General features: G+C 55.0%; 1 protein-coding gene across 7 annotated transcripts in view; it reads right to left on the bottom strand.

Moving 5' to 3' along the window:
- The window catches only part of PRIMA1 (proline rich membrane anchor 1), a 61,238-nt gene that overhangs the window by 10,448 nt on the left and 28,519 nt on the right, over nucleotides 1–22,271 (bottom strand). For 3 of the 7 annotated variants that reach the window (XR_014312401.1, XM_082733318.1, XM_082733320.1), the window contains exon 3: nucleotides 5,953–6,082. Coding sequence is in view for 4 of the 7 variants with exons in the window: in XM_082733318.1 (XP_082589444.1) it covers nucleotides 5,953–6,082 (130 nt within the window). In the remaining 3 variants the exon portion in view is untranslated. The other 4 variants (XR_014312399.1, XR_014312400.1, XM_082733319.1 and 1 more) reach the window with 3 other exon arrangements.

The following is a 22,271-nucleotide window of genomic DNA, read 5'->3' as shown; positions in this document are numbered from 1 at the left end:
CACATCGCTCAGAGCATGGAGAGAGAGAGCAGAACCGCTGACACCCAGAAGCCCTTGTCTCCCAAGAATGTGGCTGCAGGGAGAGAGGGGGACAGCCGGGGGACTACTGTCTTTCTTAACAGGCTTGTAGCACGTTTGATGTTTTGAACCACGTGTGTGTATTACCTTGATAAAAATTTTAAAAGGTGGTTGTGGATGTAGGAAGCCCTAACCTTTCTTTCCAACCATAAAGCCATGTCAGGAGGCAGGCACGGCACTCCTGACTCTTGGGGTGCGGGAGCACCCCCTCTCTTTCCCCAGTTCTCTCGGATTTCCACCCTCCTTTGTAGCACTCAGGTTTTAAAAAGCACCTTATTTATTTATTTATTTGCGTAGCAGCTATTTTTAAAAAAAGATTTTACTTATTTTGAGAGAGAGAGTGAGAGAGAGCCTGAGCCGGGGCGTGGGGTTGGGGGGGTTGGAGGGAGAGAAGCGAACTCCCCACTCAGCCAGAAGTGGGATGCAGGGCTTGATCCAAAGACCCCGGAATGGGGACCTGACCTGAAGGCAGACGCCTACCGGACTGAGCCACCCAGGTACGTGTGCGTGCGCGGGTATGTGTTATATAATCCATGTACCCCACTAGGGAAGGGGTGAGGTCTCCTCCTGTGTGTCTCTATCCCTCGCACCTAGTCTAGTCCCCAGCATACAGTAGGCGCTCCATACGTGTTTGAAGTCCAAGCCGAGGAGCACCAAGGCCCGGCGACAGTGTGTGTGTGCCCGGGCACGCTCGGAACAGAGCTCATTCTCACAAGCAGCACGCTTGCCCCCCTGCCTGCAAGCAACAGTTTGCAGGACTGGCCACAGCCCATCTGCAGCCTCTTATCTCCTGTCTGCCAGTACCTTGTAAATCAGAGTGAGACGGCCATCAAGAGGCTTAATGGCAAATCGATGGCAGAAGGTGAAGGTCCGTGCCATGCACAGATGGCCGGAGGAGGAGGAAAGGTGCTCTTGGTGCGCCTGGGGTGTGGGGGTGACTCACGGCAGGGGGCCTGGTGGGGATGGGCGTCATCTCTCTGCAGCACAAGTGTTCTCTGCACGAACGAGGTGGCTGTCAGAGAAGGTGCAAACGTGCCCCAGGACAGAGTCCATGGGCCTGTGATCTTCCTCCCGCCAACCTGGCAGGGCTCTGAGGCTTGGGCCTCCTCCCTATGTCCTGGCCTTTTGTCTTGGTGACTCCCACCAATCACTGCTTGTTGGAGGTCTCCTCCCTGTCCCGGACCAACATCTTCTTTCCTTGTGTCGGCTTTCCATTATTTCCCCTGGATTGTCCCTCTGGACACTCTTCTCCCGAGGGTGGTCTGTTCAACACCGACTGCTCCCCGCTACGAGGTGTGCGTCTCGAGGGCGGGGACTGTGCCCAAAGCACCCACGACGGGAGCCCCCATGCCAAGCACAGCCCCACTGCCTGACCTAGACCTTGGCAAGCATTTCCGTCAGCATTTATACCTCTGAGCAGTGAAATGTCCTACTGGCTGTCCCCTGGCCATCTAGGGGTGGAAACAGAGGCTCAGGAGCCGGCAGAGACTAAGAGGACCCTCGTTTTCCGGGTAAGGGAACAGGGGAAGGCAGTGTCCCTCACTGAGCTGGGAGGCAGCTGAGGACGGAGCTCAGAGGTCTGGACTCCCAGTCCCGGTTCTTGGAACAACTCCAGGCTGTCTGAGGCCATGTGCGTGCCAGCCCTGGGGGCGGGGAGGAGGCCTGAGGGGAGGCACGAGGGTACAGAGCACCCAAAGGCTCTGGGGCTCCATCACCCTTGCAGCTGGGAATAAAGGAGCCTGAAGGGCACAATGCCCTTCAGGCTGACCCTTGGTTTCAGCTCAGGTCATGATCTCGGGGTCTTGGGATCTAACCCCACATCAGGCTCAATGCTCAGCTCGGAGTCTGCTTGGGACTCTCTCTCAAATAAACAAATCTTAAAAGGAAAAAAAGAAGCTGCTCATGGCATGTTTATGGCAAGGAGGCCACTGAAGGGTGAGCTGTGTGGGTTCCCATGGCCGGGTACCCGGCAGAGTTTGGGGTCATTGGCAGGGGACCTGGGGGCCACTGCATGAGCTAGTCCCAGGGTGAGCAGCTCCCCTTCTGAGCCCCTTGGTCTGACGAACTCCCTTCCCCTTCCAGGAAACCTCTCAGGGCCCTGGGTCTGGGGGAGGTGCCCCTCCTTGGGCTCCCCGCTTTAGAGCACCCCCGAACCCCAGGGCACCACAATCACCCAGCTCAGAGCTGGGACTCTGGGTGCATTTGCTGACTCACAGGCTGCAGTTTGATTCACTGAGTCTGTGAAGAGGAAGTGCTGGTTTGACCCCACCTCCCAAGGTCATGGCCAGTGAGAGCACCGCAGGGTACATCTTTTGCACCTGCTCTTGCCTCCTCCCGTTCCTGTGGAGGCCTGTGGACCCTGCAGCCTGCATCCCTGATGCCAAGCCAAGCTGGCGTCTCCAGAGCCACCTTGCTACCCCACTGGTTCTAGAACCATCCTCCCAGCAACCTGGCTCCCAAAGGCTGTGTTGGGGCCATTCACAAGGATCTCTCAGAAATCCTCCCCTAGGACTCCAGGCTGTGAGAGTTAAAAAAAGACCCGGGTTTATCACTGACTTTTCCTTTTAATGGTTTTACAGTGACATGAAATGCTTTTGTTTCCTGAGAGAAGAGGCATGTTTCAAATGAATTATTAACCAAAAAGAATTGGCCATGAGCAAGAAATCCTCCATTGACTCTGGAGACAAATGCAGACAGACAGCTGGCTGGCAAGATGCTATCTCTTACCGCCCCCGGCAGAGGTCAGCCCGGGCAGCGGCAGGGGCCATCTGCTCCCCGACACAGCTCTAACTTGGGCTGCCCCCTTCTCCCTCCCCCCAGGGGTTAAGCCTCTCCCACACAGGCCTCCTTTCAAGCCAGTTCTGGGAGTGTTGGCCTCTGTTTCTGCCTCCACTTGACCCTGAATGAGCCCCTTCCAGTCACAGTCTGTCCTCGTGGGCTGGGATGATGAGGGCTGGGTCTTCTTCCCCTGTGCCGGGGCCGGCGAGGGGCTGTGGCGGAGCGGACACCGTGCTCGGGGTCCTCGTCTCTACATCTGCCCCCAGCACCCACTCCGTCCTCCCCCTGCCCTATGCCCTGGGAGGCTGACGCCTACCACTGCGTGTCCTGGGCGCCCCTGTTCCTCAGGTTTGGCCAGTGAGAGGCACCCTCAGGAGACGAGGGAGGGTGGAGAGGGTGGGCTGTGTCTCCCCTACCTTTCCTGTTTGAGGGCCCATCTCCATCTGTTCCAACCACAGCTCCTGCTAAGCGGCCCCTCTTGAGTCTCCTCAGGCTCTCCAGGCTCTCTAGTTCCTGTGGCACCATTTCCTCCCCTTGCCCTGGTCCTCAGGGCGCTGATGGCCCCCACTGCTACTGGTCCTGGAGTGCTTCACCCAACCCCTTTATTCCCAGGACCAGCCCCAACTCCTGGAGGAAGCCCCGCCCACACCCCCCATGGGAGCCACGCCCACACCCAGCGAAGGAACCCCGCCCACACTCCTGGAGGAAGCCCCGCCCACACCTCTGGAAATGAGCTTCGCCCACATCCCTGGAAGGGATCCACTGAACCATGGGGCCTGAGTTCTGTGTCTTTCCAGGCCATTGACAGATCCCGGAACCAAGAGCTCAGAGCCTGTGCAAGGGGACAGAGCGCAGACAGGAGGCCCCTAAGGCTGCTCTGAGGGGAGGTGAAGGTGCACCCCCCCCACACCCTCCTGGGAGACCCCCAGCTCCGCTGAAACCAAGCCCACCACGGCCACAGTCAGCTAGTAATGTGAGTTAGCTCTCCTCTTGCCCTCCTGATGTTGGAACAGACAGCACGTTTCTTCAGAAGTTTGGGGCAGACAGGGAAGTGGCCTGAGAATGCTGCCTGTCTCTGAGGGGAAGGCCAGTGGGAGGGGCGTCCTTGAGGGGGACAGTGGCCCCCTCCCTAGCAGGGCTACTGGTGAGTCTTGGATGCCCTTCCTGGCAAACCTCCAGTAGCTCCCTTTGCCTTCCAAGTCCCAGCAAGCTGCTCGCCTTGGTGGGCCAAGCCCCTCCCCCATCAGGCACACCCTCCAACCTCATCTCCCACAGCCCAGGAGCTTCCTGGTGTCCTGGCGCCTCGGCTCACACAGGTGCCTTGGTCTGGAAAGCCTCCCTGCTCTGCTTCTCAAAAGTGTCCTCCCACAGCAGCAGGCTCTCAGCTCAAATGCTCTATCATCTGGATCCGAGTTAGCCATGACTCTTCTGGGCACTGCCAGAGGCTGCCAGCAAGCCTCCCATAGCCTCCGCCACCCGCCTTGTACTGCGGTCATGGTCATGTGCGTATCTACCCCCCACCGCCCTTCAGTCAGGTGAGCTGCCACAGGCACAGTCTGGATCTTATCTGTCTCTGTCCTCAGAGAGCCCGACACACAGTAGGTGCCCGTGAGCCACCTGGGAATTGGGCTGGCTGTGTCCCCGGGGAGTTTTCCAATGCATCTACCTTGGTTTCCAAGGCCAGGCCTTCCCCTGAACTGCAGGGTCTGGAAGACTCGGGCCTTTCTGTCTGCATCCTCCTATCCTCTAAGGAGCACAGCCATGCCCCAGGTACCCGGGCGCCCTTGAGGAAGGGCAGCCCGGACTAATGAGGTCTATTCTTCGGTCAGTACGAGTGATACAGAGGCACGGTCAGGGCTGGGCTTTGGAGTCATGTTCAAGTCTGGAGTCCACTGTTCCCTGGTTGTACCATCCTGGGCAGTTCCCTTCACCCCCTTTGAACGTGGTTCCTCGTCTGTAAAATGCAGCAGATTGGAAAAAGGTGCGACAAAGATGAACGAAGGGAATGTTAGGGGGCCCAGGAGCCCCCCTGCCCCTCCCCCACTTGCTGGAGACGCTGGGCCACAGCTACTCCCTGGCGGCTTGTCATGGTTTTTGGACATTATCTGGCAGCTTGAGAGCAGGGGGTGGAAGGGGCTCTTGGCCCGGACGGAGATCCCCAGGGCTTGGCCGGTCTACCTGGAGCTGCTGTGCCTGGGCCCTGTCCTCCTCGTGTCTTGCCATCTGGCAGGGCCCCCTCCACGCCTCGTTGTCAGACTTTTAACCCGATATTTTACTCTTTCTGCTTTTGAATCATTCAAGTGAAATCACATAGAACAATGAATCAAAAGGATAAAGTGAAATAGTTTAGATGTTAGGATTTTTCTTAATAGAGACCCCCTAAGTTTGGGCCTCTGGGAAATTTCAAAACCTTTATTAGAAATATAATGAACAATGCCTAGGACCTTTAGGTGTTTTGCAACATTTTTGTTTGTCTTTTGACACTATCTTCCCCAGAGTTCTGGGGAAGCTGGGGTGAGGGGGACATTTTTTGGAGGCCGGGCAGCCTGGAGGTCAGGGGACCTACGGGGGAGGTGCTATGCCGTCATTCCTGTGGGGGCAGGAGGCGTTCACCCCACGGCCCATTCTACCAGACTTAGGGGCCCCAGATACAGCTTAAACCTCCTCAGACCCCAAAGGCAGCCACACTCAGCTGCAGACCCCAGCTCTACAAGGCGGGTAGTGACTGGTGATCATTTTTGAAAGGCAGAGTGAGTTGGTCCTTTTTTGTTGTGAACCGGTGTCTGCATTTAGAAGCCAAACCAATATGGCGCCTCTCTCCGGTGGCTCCATCCCCAACCCTGCAAGGATATGCAGACTCCCGGGTCCTAGGCGCCTGGAGTGAGGTCCCCAAGGCAGGGCCTGTTATTTCCAGGTGGGGTCACTATAGATAGATAGATAGATAGATAGATAGATAGACAGGCATTCACTATACATTTTTTCTGCTTATTAAATGCTTAACAATGTTCAGGGCTTGAAGAAACATGTAGGGGTGGACAGAGTGGCCCCCGGCCCGGGCAGAGCCCCCTCCAGGCTCAGAGCCCTGTGAGCACTCACCTTTTGATGGCTTTGTAGCAAATGATGACGAGCACGGTGAGAAACACCAGGGAAGCGCAACATACCGCGATGACGATGGCCAGCCCCGACCACCAGCTTTCCTCCGCGGGGCACGAGGTAGAGTTGGGGGCTGAAAGACAGTAACACGCTGAATCTCCCTGGGGTGGGAGGAGCAGGTGGCGGCTGCGTCAGAGAGGGACCGTTGTGGGTGACACGAAGGGTGTGGCCTCCCCCTCATCCCGCCTTTCCAGGATGAAGGCTCCGGGACCTGTCCCACTGTCTCCACCCCCACCCCGCCGGCAGGTGACATCATGGCTGGCCCCCAGCCAGACACGTGCTCTGAGCAGGGGTGAAGCGCCGAGGCCCGGGCCATCCATCCTCCCTTGGCATGAGCTAACTGACAGCAGGGTCAGGTTTAATTTCCCATGAAAAATAACAGAACATCTCATTCTCTCAGTTGAGGCATTAAATCCACTTCCTCCCAGGGTGGGGGTGGGGAGCAGGGCTCCCAGGACGCACCGGGCAGGAGGAAGGAGAGAAAGTGTGGGAAGCCGATTCCTTCTAAGAGGCAGGCTCTGTCCCTTCTTGGATGTGGCCCATGCAGTGAGGACCCGCAGCTGCTTCCGCAGCTGGCTCAGGCAGGTGGACGGGTGGCCAAAATCTGGAAAAGTCTGTCACTGACAAAGAATCTGACCCTGGATGCCACTGGGCCTTTTGGTCATTACTCAATCCATGGAGTCTCTGGGAGATGAACCTGTCCTCCCCCTGCTTCACTCTTCTGAGAAAAGCAGAGACATCACACTGCCTCATCCCAGAGGCTCTGAAAGGTCCGGACACAACTGGAGACAGGTGCCACAAATTGCAAAAGAAATTTGGGGGGGGGGGCGGAGAGGCAAGAGAAAAAGAAGAAGGGAGAAGCGGGAGAAAGGGAAAGGGAGAGGGGCTGGTGAGCAAGTGAGGACAGATAGATGGACAGATAGACACCTACTAGCTCTGGACACGTCTTCAAGACCAGTGATTGTATGTAAAGGATACAAACCATGCCCCAGGCTCTGTGTGCCCTGAATAACAGACACCTTCAGGGACGCCACAACACGTGGGGAATAAATGAATGATCTCCCAAGGATACCACGGACGGCTTCATCCCCATCGTCATTTTTGTCATGGATGTTGTTGTTGCCGTAATCATCGAGGTGTAAATCCCACAGGGGACTCTCACCCATCGGAAGTGTGTGGTCAGATCAGCTTTGACAAATACGTCCGCGGGCCTGAGCCACACCGCTGTCATGGCACAGAATATTTCCATCAGCCCAGAAACTTCCCCCGGGCCTCCTTCTAGTCAATCCCTGCCCACAGGCCACCACTACTCTGCTTTCTTAAATCATCGATTAGATTTGCGTGTTCTTGAAAGTCAGAAAATGGAACCAGGCAGTGTGTATTTTTTTTTGCTCCCTTTGTTCAGCAAAATGTTTTTGAGATTCATCTACAAATTTCTTTTGCGGAAAGAAGTTCCTTTCTTTCTTTCTTTCTTTCTTTCTTTCTTTCTTTCTTTCTCGCTTTCTTTCTGTTGCGGAGTGGTATTCCCATCTGTGAGTAAACCACCATTTGTTGTGGATTCCTAGGCTGTTTTCAGGTTCTGACTTTTGTGGCTCAAGCTGCTAGAAACAATTGCATACGTGGTATAGACATGTCTTCGTGTTTTTCTTGGCTAAACATCTGGGAGTGGGCCCGCTGGGTCCCAGGGGGGGGGTGTGGGTAACTTTATGAGGAGCCGCCATGCTTGTTTTCCCAAGTGCCTTTTCCCTTGCACATGCCTGCCGGGAATGAGGAAAGAGGAACCGGCAGGGCGTGTGGTTATGGGTTATGGAGTTGTTACCAGACTGTGGCATTGGTGCAAGCTGGGCAGGGAGGCACAGAAAACCATGGCGGGCTTTGCAAGGAACAGGTGCTAAAGCCCCGTGAACAAGGGCAAGGTCCCCAGATGTGGGGCTCAGCTCAGCGCACAACCAGGCAGATTTGGAAACGCTTCCCGAGAGATGCCCAGGACAGAGATGTCACCAGCCACTCGGCCAGGGCAAGATCAGGCCTTTAGGAATCCCAACACTTGAGAAGATACGGAATAGGAAATTCAAAATAGGAACAAACTCTAAAACAAGGGAAAAGAGATTCAAGAGGATTTTCATTTTTGTCGTGATGAATTTCTTCAGGGTTTTGTTTTGTTTTGTTGTTTTTTGTGAAATATTAAATACAAACCTTTCTTTCCCCACCAAGAGAAGCCCGGTTCCCTCCCACCTCCCCGCCTCGTTACTCGTTTTGGGGTGTCCTTGGCTTAGCCGAGTAAATCCAGGCCCCATTTCCCTACAGTGATCACTGCAGGACAGTCTGAAATGCAACAGGGGTTGAATTCTTGGGGTGCCAACCCCAAAAGGCTTGCCTCCTTGTTTTCATTGCAAAGGGAAGTAATTTTGGTTTCTGTCGATTCTATCCTAGGCTCTAACACTTCTGGGCCAAGTCTCAAGGGGACCTTCACACCTGCCCACCAATGGCCCACAGGTGGCTGGGGCTCACATCGCCAGTGTGTATCCTCAGCCGGGGGCAGTCCCCCTTTAAGGGGGCACTTGGAAATACGGGGTCGAGGGCTGTATCTGTTGTCACAGTAAGTAAGCCCAGGAGCTCCCGAAAACAACAGTGATGGGGATATTCCTACAAGGTAGAATCATCCCTCCAAAAATGCCACCAGGGCCTTTGTTGAGAAATCCCATCAACTGGAAACAGAAGGGTTGATTCTAACCCTCGTCTGGAACTTGACACTCAATCTCCGAGCGCCCCTTGTGATGGTCTTTACATCCAATGGTAACGAGGGCGGATTTCCTTCCTGCTTGCATTTGTTCAGACACAATAGACACAGAAAGAGGGGAGTCTGATTTGAGAGGGTCCTTCTGCTTCGGGGCCCCGATATGATGCGGCAGTGCACTGCTCAGCACATGCTTGTGGGAAGCTACTCAAGGCAGGAAGCTAATGCGTATGAAAAGAGGGAGGAATTTTGTGGATCTAGTCCAGGGCATAAATCTTGGATTTCGCCAAGAAAACAGCTCTTGTTTGTGTTCAGAGAATGCACCCTTCTTTATCCTAGCTCCGGTCATTCTTTGTGCATTAGGAAGGATCAGAGACTGTTGGAGCTGGAGGAAGGCTAAGAAGTGTCATTTCAGAAAAAGGACAAGCAGGGACACTGGGGATCAAGAAACATCTTTTGCAGGGCCAGGGTTGGGACACTAAGCTCTTCCTGAACTTCCTTCCTATGGTGTGGTCAGTACTCCTTTGCAGACGTGACAGGCTTAGCACATGAGCAGACCGATGGTGCATATCTGAGAAGGTAGCATCATCAAGGTGCTCATTCATTCATTCATTCATTCATTCCTGCAGCCACCAGCCATTTACTGAGCACCTGCATCCCTGGCACATTGCCGGGATCTGGGAGTGCAAAGACGGATTCGCTAGAAACTGTGCCCTTACCAGGTCTGGAACCAGCTGCCCACGGATCATTGCGGGGCTGGCCAGAACCTGGCTGACTTGCTCAAGGAGCCAGCGGGCTCCAACAGCCGAGACGTGTGGATTTGCTAATGTGCAAGGTGAAAGTCATTGCGGCTGAGGGGAGGAGGCCATTCGTGCTAAGGATCAGGGGGTAAGGCGATGTCTGCGAGAGGCAGGTGGTCACAGGGGGAAGGCTGAGGCAAGCAGCGTGGGAAGTCCCCGACTGGAGGCTGCTGGCGCACCCCCTGCCCCTCCGCCCACCCCCCTTCCTTGGGTGCCAAGATTCTGCAGACACTGACAGAAAGGCAGGAGCTGTCCTGACCTCAGTCCTGACGACTCAGGGGTCTTAACACCCTGTCTCCTGGGACTTAATAAGGCTCAGCCTGCTGTATTCATTAAACTCTCTTGACATCCATAAAAATGATAAAAGTGACAACCAGAGAGCGCGACGTAGAACCACCCGGGCTCAGTTTTGCTTTATCAAAGGCGCTGCTTTCTTTCCAGTCAAGAAATGCATCATTTAAACTTCTATTTGGGGCACGCTCGGGGTGGCTCAGTTGGTGGGGCGTCCAACCCTTGGTTTTGACTCAGGTCGTGATCTCAGGGTCGTGGGATCGAGCCCCAGTCGGGCCCCTCATTCAGCACAGAGTCTGCTTGGGACTCTCTCTTCCTCTGCCCCTCCCCCTCCACCTCATTCATGCTCTTTCTTTAAAATAAATCAGTCTTTAAACAAACAAACAAAACCCTTAGTTTGGGGACTTTTGCTTCCAGCTAAGATGTAGTAACCAGGCCAGATTCGCTGTCTTCCACATGCCTGAAACATCCACAAAATACGGTTTTCAAAAGAGCAGACCTCAGGGCAACAAAGCGTGCAGATCTCTGAAGGACAAGAAATGAAGGAGTGGAATTCTGGCTGCCCCAGCTTACTGCCCGGGAGTTTGCCAACAGCAGAAGGCAGAAGCCAGCAGGGCCCAGCCCACTGGGTGAAGTCAGGGAGTGGAGCCTAGATTCCAGGGAGTGAGCAAGTTCAAGGAGTGAGGTCCCTCCCAAGGGGGAAAATCAAGAGCCTATCAGGAAATCCACCAACGATTATATAATTCCAGGAGTGGCAAGTGCTAGAAGAGAGATGAAAAAAGAGGTCAAGATGCCCCCACACCTTGTGGAAGTGTCTGGAAAAGGAGCAGCTGTGGACAGAAGTGAACAGAATCAAGGAGCCTGAGCAGACCAGCAAGGTTCCTGTGGGCTGGTGGCCCAGTGCCCCAGGGGAGCTGTGGACATCGGGCAGATCCCCCCAGGTGCTCTCAGTGACCACAGCCTTCCCCTCATTGCTTCGAGTTTCTGTGACCATGAGATGGGACAGCAGAGGCAAGGTTCTCGAGGGCTCTGAGACAAACAACCATCATCTGCTGAGCCCTGATTCCGAGGCACATGACTAAGTCACAGTGGCACAGAGCCCACTGATACCCTCTTTTGTAAGTGGGGAAACTGAGGCCGCACAGCCAGCGGAACGACCAAGATTTGAACCCAGGTGTGTTTGCGTCAGCACTCACGGTCAACTCAACACGTACTAATGTGTGACCCGGGACCTGCCACTTGTGTCTCCCCGGCTGGCTGCACGCGGGAGATGCTGGATGGACAGGAGGGTCCCCGGGGTGGGGGGGGGCGCGGATGAATCAAAGGGACAGCAAGCATGGGGGAAACAATTCGGTTTTGCAAGGTATTTTTTTAGTGGTTCCTAGAAGGGAGTTAGTTATAGCCCTGTCCTTCGTTTTAACATGATTTTTCCATTGTGAAGGAGGCTCTTAACCCTGAGTGTGGCCTCCTGGAGGGGACAGCCACTTACTCCTGCAGCAACAGGTTTCTGGAGGGCAGCCTGAGTGCCGGGCCCTGCCGGTGACACCAGACGTGTTCAGTGGACCTCTGGGGGCTCATGAGACTTCTCTCCCAACTTTCAAAGTCTTTGGTGACTCATGCCAAGGTTGCCCGTTGCCTGACCAACTCCTGACTAGAAGGGCCACACGCCAAGCTACCCTTGATAGTGCGGGCAGGAGATGGGCCCGCAGCCACCCTCTGCGATCTACCCCTGGCAGCCCCGCTCCTGGTCCATCAGTGGGTCACAACCACAGAACGCAGGCCTGTGGAGGGCCCCCCCAGCGGCGACCAGCTTCCTTCGAGGGGCTGATGCCATGAAGGTACTCCCGGACCAGAGGACCCATTCAGCCTTGACTGTGGGAAACCAGTCAGAAGCTGGTCCGCGCCTGGTGACACTGCCGGGTCCTTGGGGCTCAAACATTCATGCGGCAACAGAACCTCTTTGAAGGACCTTTGGTCAAAGGAGGGGGCTGGGGCTCAGAGGCGGGGAGGAGTTCAGCAGCGGACTTGTTCTCACGTCTCAGCCCTGCCTTACGTCTTCCCCCCAAGGACCCAGAAGGATGTGGGTTCTCAGAAGTTCCTGCACGGCTGATGGCCCTGTCCCTGCCTCTGCCTTGGTGTCCCCAGCCCCACTGCGGAAGGAGGGGTGTGGGGCAGCCTCCTCCCCCACCCCCTGCCCCCACACAGAGCCCATTGTTTCCAACTGGGCCCACTGCCATCCATTCACGGGCATAGGGGGCCCACGGAGAGGCCTGTGCCAGGGGCATCCGCCCTCCCCTGTGGCCCACTTGGGGGTGGGCCGCTCCCTCATCTCCCACCCGAAGGGGCCAGGGTGTGTGGCCGGACTTTACAACCGCAGATACATGGTCAGACCCTGGCACTCTATGCAAACCTCTGAAATAAGCCGCATTTCCAGACAGAAAATTCTCCTCCGGAGCCCCGCCCAGATGAAAACAGCAAGCGCGTGTGTTTCAGCTGAGGGCGTGGCTTCCACCCCCTACTCCGTCCATGGGAATCGGGCTCAGGCTTTGGGTACAGGACAGAATCGCCCTCAGGGATGTTTCCCCAATTCCGCCCACCACCCAGGCCAGAGGTTCCTCTGGGTCCCCCGACCCCCCGCAGGGCTCAGGCCTTGGGGAGGCATGGCCAGCCCAGGAAGTAGATGTTCTGTGCTGTCAGCCCGGCATGGTAGGTCCCGTTCCAGTCCTCCTGCCCCTAACCGGTTCAGAGGTGGCATATCATATAGCTCTGGCCAGTGACACCTGAGGAACAGACTGCTGGGGGCTTCCAGAACTGGCTCCTTGCTGTTACGGGAGAAGCACGGAAATAGAAAGAGCTTTTTCCCTCGTGGACACTGCCATGTCCTTTTTTTACCCCTCACAGAGCAGCTCTGGGGGCCTGAGGGTGCTGGGGTGCAGAGTGGGTGGGTGGCAATGGAAACGAGGGCAGCCATGGCGGCTTCAAGGGACAACATGTGAGCAAAGACTGGGATCTGATAAAAGGGTTCATCATGCAGGTGCTTGGGGGAAGAGCCAAAGCAAAGGCCCTGAGGTCAGCAGGGATAGGGCATGTCCAAGGAGCAGCAAGGAGGCCCGCATGACCGGGCTGAAGCAGACAAGGGAAAGACAGGGAGATGAGAGCCCTTTGGGTTTTTACACTGAGAAGTGAGGTGTTGTTGGAGTCTGGAGAAGGGGTGGTCTGACTTCACTTTGGCTCAACTGCGTTATGTTTAGAGTAGACTGTGTGTGTGTGTGTGTGTGTGTGTGTCAGGGTGGGGGAGGGTAGGAAGCTGGGGGGTCATTGCCAATAGCCCAAGACGGACAGGATGGTGGCTCTGATGGGGCCTAGTAGTAGAGGTGGGAGTTAAGGGCAGATTCCGGATATGTCTGGAAGGTCAAGTTCATGGAAGTATGGACGTGTGTGCCTGAGAGTCAGAGAGGAGTTAGGGGGGACTCTGAGCAAGAGGCAGGATGGAGCTGCCATCAACAACAGGGAAGGCCGGGGCCGGGCATGCTTCTGGGTGTGCGGGCGGGGAGCGAGGTCTGGCAATCCCGTCACACCGCACGAGAGATGGCGAGCGAGCCGCTGGATTGAGACCCTGAGCTCCGAAGCGAGCACAAGCGGGAGCTGTCCGCAGCCAGGCCTGAGGTCAAGGGCGGGAGTGCGGACCGAGCGGGGCAGCGGGTCGGGCTCGAGCCCTGAGGCGCCTCCATGCGAAGAGACCAAGGAGAGAGGAGGCAGGAGGAGAGGCCAGTGAGCGCTGGAGGGGGACAGGCAACGTGGCGTCTGGCGGCCAAGTCAGGGAAGGTCACAGAAGAGGCGGCGGTCCGCTGTGACTGCTGCAGCCGACAGGCGAGCTTGATGGGGCTGAGAGCCGGCCACCGGCTGAGCAACATGGCAGTCACCGTGACCTTGACGGGTGCAGGGACGAGGGAGTGGTGGAGGGAGCCTGAGTGGGGCCACTTAAGAGAGAATGCGGGGAAAGGAAATGGAAATAACAAGTAGGAGAGCTCAGGGGCAGAGGTTTGTTGCAAAGGGGAGTAGGAACAGGGAGCCTGGGTGGGGGAGGTGGTGGCCGGGGAGGGCTCATAAGATGGGAGATGGAGTGTATGCACGCACGTGTGTGCGCGTGCTGAGTGTGACTCAGAACAGGGGCTGGGTCCCCTGCACAGATGGGGGTCCCCGATATGTAGGAAAGGTGAGGGGGTGTGTGCGGGGGTGGGCGGGGTGACAGGGTGGGGTCAGTGGCCGCTTCCTTCCTTCCAGTGGCTTCTGTTGTCTCCGCGAAGGGGGAGCTCAGCAGCTGAGCAGGATGCGGGAGCTGCTGGGTGTCTGGTGGGGCTGGGAACTGCAGGTGAGGCCAGTGCAGGGCCGGCCATTTCACCCCAGGCACCTCCACCCCGTGCCCCGGACGGCGGGGGGAGGCCAGTTTCCCCACCGGGTCTGAATGGAGCGCAGGGCCAGGGGGCTGAGGGCGCACCCAGGGGCGAATGCAGTGCTCGACCAGGAGGGGGAAACGGTTTGTGAAGGTGCCAGACCTCACTGGGGCAGGTGGTGGAGCTGGGGTGGGAACCCAGAGAGCTAGCTCCAGGGCAGACAGAAACAAGCCAGCAAATCCAGACACGCCAGAAGATACACTTTGGACCAAAGGAGACGGGGCTACATGGAGGGATGGAGGCCGTGTGGGAAAGGGGACATCGGTGTCACCCTGGGCGTCAGGAAAGCTTCTTTGAGGAGATGAGATTGATGCTGAGCCCTACAGCGTGGGGAAGAGGGAAATCTCTATGGAAAGGCCCTATGTGGGTTGGCCTAGGTCAGCAGGGGAAGGAACGGGGGCACCAGCGGCTGGCACCCACGCCTCTCCTCCCCCACCTCTTTCCCTCCACCCGCTGGTGTCCGGGACCTCCCTGCTGAAGTCCTGGTGAGGGGCTCCATGCCCTTCCATTTCGGACTCCCAGCCCCGAGGGAGCTCAAGCCCCATGGGACACTCGCTTCTCTGATTTATTTATTCCTGCCTGGCGTTCTGGGCCCGGCGCCCAGCGTGATGGTAGTGTGGCTGCTTGTCGTCAAGACACCATTCTCAGGCCCGGCTCCTGAGGGGGGCATTAAAAAAACCCAATACATTATTAATAATTGTCTCCATCATTCCCATGCCTAATTAGGAAAGGAAAATTATGAATTGGGTTTCAGTCTCCGTGGTGGGGGCAGCCATGGCTTTTCCTGATGCGAAGGAAAGATCTGGGTGGAGGCCCGGGGAGCCCAGAACAGCAGGCCGCTGCCTGGTGCAATTCATTATGCTTCTGGTGGCGACTGCAGACCACGCCTCCCCTTGTTCCTCACCCAAACAGCCCTCTTTGTGAGGCTCCTGAAGGCCAGGACTCATTACTCAATAGCACTCCTCCCTCTCTGTAGCAGCAATCCTTCCTTTCTCTGTCCCCTGCCCTGGGGACCCTCCCCAGGTCCCCTGAGGCTTCTGTTCCCACCCAGGACCTCAGAGGCACTGCTGCCCAGAAGGTCCGCTCTTGGCAGCATCAGAACAGCACAGCAGTGACAGGACAGTGCTACATCGGGAATGGCCTGGGGGACCACTCGAGCTCACCCTCCCGGCCCTGACGCCCCTTCATTTGTGTGCCAATCCACTCACTCACCCGAATCTCCTAGGAGCCTGCTCCATGCTGGGCAGACCCTATGCTACGTACCAGGACATGAGGGTCAGTGAAAAGGACAGGGACCCGCCCTCATGATGCTTACAGTCCCCTGGAGAATGGACACTGACTCAGGAATCGCCAGATGCCGACTGACTCCTGTCTCCCCGACACACTTAGCTGTGCACGTGACTTAGGGACCAACAGCAGGAGACCAAAAAGCAAGACACAATAAATAATGTGCTGAACGTGGGAGCCCACGTTGGTTGACCGAGAACGATGAGCTTATCTTTTGTTTGTGAGACACTCATGACCTCAGGATGGGAAAATGCTCCCAAGAGTATATATATTAAATGCTCAGCAGAACCCCAGTAACCCAGTTGATACTGAAGAGATGCTGAATTGCTTTCTTCCCTTCCAGAAGGCACTTCATACCTGATCAGGCCTCACGAGTGCCTCGCCAGGTAGAATCTGCTCTGCTAAACAGTAGTAACCATGTTGAACAGGGGTTCAGCTTGGACCAACAGTCGACATGCTCTGATCCCTAGGCCAGATCTGGCCCACCACCTGTTTCTGTAAATAAAGTTTTATTGGAACACTCATTTGTTCCTCTATGGTCATGGCCACTTTCTGGATGCATCCACCAGGCTGAGCAGCTGCATCGGAGATAGAATGGGCCTGCAAAGCCTGAACTGTTTACTCCCTGGCCTTGGACAGAAAGAATTTGTCTGTCTATCCCTATCTAACTTGGGGGGGTCTTAACTTGAGACTGTTCGACAAACTTAGGACAGTGATCTGAGAGCGCCCTGAAATTACAGCCCAAATTTCCATTTTGCAAGTAAACATTCCACTCCTTCTGTATTATTTCTCAGACAGGTGCTTCGCTCCAAATGTCACACCAGTGCCCTGGTGGGAGGGCTCTAGGCATGGGGCTCAGGCTCTGTCCCAAGAACTTTAATAATGACAGTGTGATGACACAGCAAAAGCACGGAGGACAGACAGACCTCCGTCTGGATCTTGCCTGGGGCACACCACTCGTGCTAAGCAATTCTAGACAGAGCACTAGAAGGATATAAACACCTCATCCCTTTCCTGGAAGGCTGGTGGAGAGGACTGACCACAGTGACGTGTCACATCTCCTCCTGGGGGGTCACCAGAAGAGCGCGTTCAGTGGTTCCCAACCGCAGACGCAAGGACATTTGGACAGATTCAGGACTAACATCTCTTTAACTGCCCAACAACGGGCCAGGCTGGTTTCTAAGGTGCAGCCCCCCACTTGGGGCCAGCCCCCAAGGCTCTTCCTGGCTCCCAGTCCAATGAGAAAATTACTGTCCGCCTAGCTGTGAGGTAGGACAGGCTGCTCCGTCCCATCCCTCGCCTGGCAGTTTCAAGCACACCGGAGCACCACCGGCCCCTCCTCTCTCTCCCTCTCTACCTCCTGGTATTTGGTGGAGTCTTTTTGCTTGTTTGGCACTCAGACAGAAACTTCCACAGCCACCTGACTCAGTCTTGGCTATGGAGTTATGCTCTATAAGGTGGGGCGCTTCCCATCTGTGCTGGGGTGCAGGGCACACAGAGCACCTTCTTTGCGAGGCGGGGAGCCTTGAAACTGACTCCCCCACACCTCAGAGAGTCCATGAGCAGTGGCCGACAGACAGGGGCTAGTTGGGACTGTCTAGCCCCCTGCTGCCAGCCGCGACCAATGGTAGGACATAAGGAAGCCTCCAGAGTCCCCCAGAGAATCCGGCTCACGTCTCCTAGACTCTCCCTCAGCTTCCTCCCCTTCCCCGTCTCGCCCTCCAGTCCCCCCTGGGCACATGTCCTTTAAGAACCCTTGTCTCTGGCTCGGAGGGCAGGTTCCATGGCAGGAACCCCAGACATCAGGTCACCAAGGTGTGGAAACGCCCTGGCCTGCCTTCTCAAGCGTCAGATTGATGACATCACTGCCCAGCGAGATTCGTGTGAGCTTCCTGTGTTCCAGATTCCTTCCCAGAATCCCCGTTCCCTAGTTCTCTAGCCAGGGCCTGGGTCCCGTTTAAAGGTCCCTGTTGGCTTAAGCTGTGAATGACTTTTGTCCAGGTTGTGAACACCAAGGGCTGGTGACACAGATGAGAAAAATCAGTATTGCTTTGTTGTCTTTATTTAAAAAAAAATCAAGAATGTCTGAAATGTCCATGGCTTTGGGGGAAAAAAACCATAGTATTAAAGAGGGAAAAAAAAAACCCATGCTAATGGTCCATGGCCACACTCTGATATATATAAAACCTGTGACTACTTACATTTAAATTAATTAAAATAAAATTAATTAAAAATCCAATAGCCACACGTGCCTAATGGCTACCACATCGGACAGCACAGACATAGATCACTTCCATCATGGCCGGAAGTTCCTAGGTTGGCGCTGGTCCAGGGCGATGAGAGAACTGCTTGGCTTTCTTTTCCAAAAAGGCAGTAAGAGTCGTTTCGAGCCCCTTTAATGGCAGTTTCCAGAGCACCTTCTTCTTACACTCATTTTTAAAAAAAGATTTATTTATTTATTTGAGGGGGGTAGGGGCAGAGCGAGGCGGAATCTCAAGGGTTCTGAGCACGGAGGGTGGAGCCAGACAATGCGGGGGCGGGCAGGGGGGGCCAATCCGCTGACCCTGTGATCGTGACCTGAGCTGAAACCAAGAGTCGGAGGCTTGACCGACTGTGCCACCCAGGCACCCCTCTTCCATTCGTTTATTCCCAGATCCCCTCCTGCGGACACAGGCAAGGCGGGGATTATTACCATTTCATAGGTAAGGTCACTGAGGATTCCTAAGGGCCAAAGAGGCCAAGTGACGGAACTGCTAAAAAAGTAGGTCAAAGCTTCCAAAGCCGCTGCTGGGACAGGCCCCAAGTGTGTGGGGACGGATTCTAGTGCCACACTTGGCACACACGCTCACTCCTTTGACAGCCGCCAGGCCTGGGAACTGGGCGGACCCTTCTTGAGCAGATAACAAAGCGGAAGGCCAGGGCGGGTTGTATCCCTGGGGATCGGTGGTGTGGCATTGCCGTAAAATGGGGCCAAGTCTGTGGCTGAGAGACCCCGCGGCCACACTATGCCCGGACAACGTCTGGGACGCTGGCCTGGCCAAGGGACAGGGCGTGCTGAGCGAGACTGGGCAGAAGGTCCCAACTTGGCAACAAGCTCCTGGCTGGGAATTTCCTCTTTCTGGCCACGTGGCTCACTCTAAGAGTCAGGCCACCTGACTTCTGGCACCGTCTTGGAAAGCCTTGGAACTTTTGCAAACTTTTGCAAACTTCATCAATCTGGACCTCAAATGCCGATCGGCCAAACGAAAGAGCTGACCTTAGCCTAGAGCAGTGGGGTCCCTCAGCCGGGGCACCACTAACCCTTAGGGCTGGATCGTGGCTGCCGTGGGCTATGGCAGGTTTAGCCCCATTCCTGGCCTCCAACTGTCAGTTCCCTCTCCCGACTGTGATGCCCACATGTTTCCCGGGGCAACACAATCTCCTCGTTAGAACCGGGGGGGACCTAGAAGGTCTCCAGGACTCTCCCTGGCTCTTACACTAGTGAAAGCTCAGAAACTGGTGTGGAGATGCATGCCTCCCCAGGGACACGGCCAGCAGCGCAGACCTGACTCAGCCTCCCAGAGTGCACCTTGCTGAGCCCGGCCCGCAATGCGAGGGGTTAAGCTCGATGGCCTTTCAGTGGGAACCCAGAATTCCGAGCCAGCTGCCTCCACGCTGACCTCCCTCTATGCAGAGTCTCCACAGCGGAACAGCCTGGAACAGGGTCCAAAAAGAGTCAAATGCCTTATTTTCCAAGGCATCCGTAATTCTCTCTGCCAAGACAGGAGACAATGTGCCTCTGCCACCCACAGGCCAGTTCATTCTAGATCTGAGAACAAGGAGCCCATTTACTCTCCAGAGGGGCAGGGGCCAGGCCACCGTATCTTCCAGGAAATGGTGGCCTTTGGCCTGGGTGGCTGGCAAGGGTGACACAGAAACTTGGGAGCTGAGAACAGGCGCTGCTCAGTTGTCCCGTTTTCTCCGGTGGAAGGAGGGACCACACACCAGAGATGCTCCTCCCTGACCCGCGTGGCAGAACTTTGTCATCGCTCCCGGGGGGCCGTCCCACCCATAGGGGTCCTTCTCGAAGGCCAATGGAACCTAACTGGAGGGATGATCTTTCCTCTTGTCCCTTAATACACGGAAAGCACTTGGGAGTACGGATCCTTTGACCTGTCCCCAAATCCGAAGGTAGGACGCCAATCACCACGATGCATTTAAGGCCATAGTGTGAACGTGCAACATCTTTGCCATCATAAAAAAGATGCATGATCTCGCCACCTACGTGCTCAGGCCACTGTCACCCGTGTCTGTGCAAACCTCTGGCCTGTGCCTGCCAAGCTGTTTCTGAGCTTTCACTAGTGTCTGTTATTCGTCATCTGGGCTCAGATTAGCAATTGGCTAAGGTTCCAGGAAACTGTACAGAGGGGCGCCTGGGTAGCTCAGTGGGTTAAAGCCTCTGCCTTTGGCTCAGGTCATGATCCCAGGGTCCTGGGATCGAGCCCCGCATCAGGCTCCCTGCTCAGTGGGGAGCCTGCTTCCCGCCCCCACCCCGTCTGCCTCTCTGCCGGCTTGTGATCTTTGTCTGTCAAATAAATAAATAAATAAATAATAGTCTTAAAAAAAAAGAAAGAAAGAAAACTGTATAGAGGAATATCTTTATCCTTTCAAAATGTTTCAAGGAGCTTACTAAGAATATAACGGTAATAAGAGCAGCCTCGCCCTTGCTAAGTACCCGTTCAGCCACACTGCATGGGTGTCTACTACCTGATTTAAGTCTCCTGATCCATCAGGAGATGTGGGTGTCACTGTCCCCATGAACAGAAGTGGGGACACATCCTGTGACGAAAAATCAACAGAGAACCCAGCATTCCAGGACATCTGATGCCCAAGTCCATCCTCCTATCATATCTGATTGCAAATCTGGCAGAGACCAGACTTTTCCGACAGAGCACCTCAGTCCGGCCGGAAGAACAGATTTCAACATTGCCTGGAGAAGCTGTGACCTCTGACCTGTGGCCTCCATGACGGTGCCCCCCGTCGCACTCCCAGGCTTCTTCAGCCCCTTACTTTCTCCTCTTGAGGGCAGAGGGCAGGACTTAGTCCACGAAAGAGTTTCGGGGGGGACCTAGGAGTGCAAAGTTTGCTTCAAAGTAAACCCGAAAGGTAGTTTGCCACCCAAAGTAATTTCGCAGCAAAACCTGAGCAGTGAGGAAGCAGGGCCTTTTGATGGTCTCTGGTCTCCTTTTTATCCACAATATATAAGTGATGCTGCTTTTCCAAAATCGGAAGCATTTGAAAAATGCCAGTTTGTAGGAATGAGAAGCAGACATTTGCTCATCACCCCAGGAGTGATAAGAAAGGGACGTAAAATTCCCCACAAGGGAGAAATTAGGAAGAAACTTTTTCTATCACCAACAGGATAAATTCTCCCCTCCCTTAGTTCCTTGTAGTCATGAGCTCCCTGGACATATTGTTCTAAAATCCAATGGACATAGAACATCTCGAGATCCTTGCCGCTGCTGTCTACTCTTTATTTTTCCTGACAGCTGGCCAGACAGGTCACCGTAATCGACCGTCCCTTCATCTTTCTTTGACAGCGACATTAATGGGGCCTTGGAGGTGAGGACCGTCTCACACAGACAGGGTGACGTCTTAAAAGCTCTTCCAATTCTGGGGAATCTTCTGAACCATAAAATATGATCGATAACCCTGAAGGTTCTCGAGACTTGCAGAAATTGGTCAGTGACGGGAAAGGAGGCCCAGGGGTTAGCTCGGGGACCCAGGTCCTCTCCCCAGTAGCCACCACGACTGAAACCAATGTCTGATGTTTCCTTTGAGAGAGGGGACCTACATGTATGTTTATGTATTCCAAGTGAGAATCTTTCCAATCCGCCCCCCAGCAGAATTCATATGTTGAAACCCAACCCCTAAACTGATGAGGAAGTACGGTCTTTGAGAGGTGTTTAGGTCATGAGGGTGGGGCTCCCGTGAATGCGATTAGTGACCTCATAAAAGAGACTTCAGAGAGATCTCTCCCCGTGCCGTGTGAGCGAGAAGGGAACATCCGTGAAGCAGGAAAGGGGGCCCCTCGTCAGATACCAAATCTGCCTGGGCCTTGGTCTTGGACTTCCCAGCCTCCAGATGTGTGAGAATTAAATTTCTGTTGTTTATAAGCCCCCCAGTCGAAAACATTTTGTTATAGCGACGCTCCTAGACCAAGACCAGCACTTGCCCCCACACATATCGAGGCTACTGTCGTTGGTGACATAGAATATATATTCGACTTAATATATTTTGGCATCGGTATGAACGGAGCTGTCTTTTTTCCCTTTTCTTTCTTATTTTTTTTAAAGAGCAGAATGGAGTGCCACTGTACGCCCTGTTTATCCAACCAGCTCAGGAGACACTGCTCTTCAAATGCAGAGACCTCGACTTTGGCTTTGTCATTTCTAAACCCAAAAGGGAGTTTGCTGCCCTAAGTAATTTGGGAGCAAAACCTAAGCAGCGAGGACGCAGGGCTGTTTGATGGTCTCCATGGGATTTGGTCTCCTTTTTATCCACAATATATATGTGATGCTGCTTTTCCAAAATCGGAAGCAATTGAAAAATGCCAATTTGCAGGGATGAGAAGCGGACACTTTGCTGCAGGTTTCTTGGGGGCCACCCAAGGAGCGGAGCACCCAGCAAAGCAGACCGGCACCCGGTCCTCCT

This window comes from Mustela nivalis (assembly GCF_964662115.1).
Source record: "Mustela nivalis genome assembly, chromosome: 6".
In the NCBI taxonomy this organism is placed as follows: domain Eukaryota; kingdom Metazoa; phylum Chordata; class Mammalia; order Carnivora; family Mustelidae; genus Mustela; species Mustela nivalis.
This window is presented reverse-complemented; position numbering and strand designations above follow the sequence as displayed.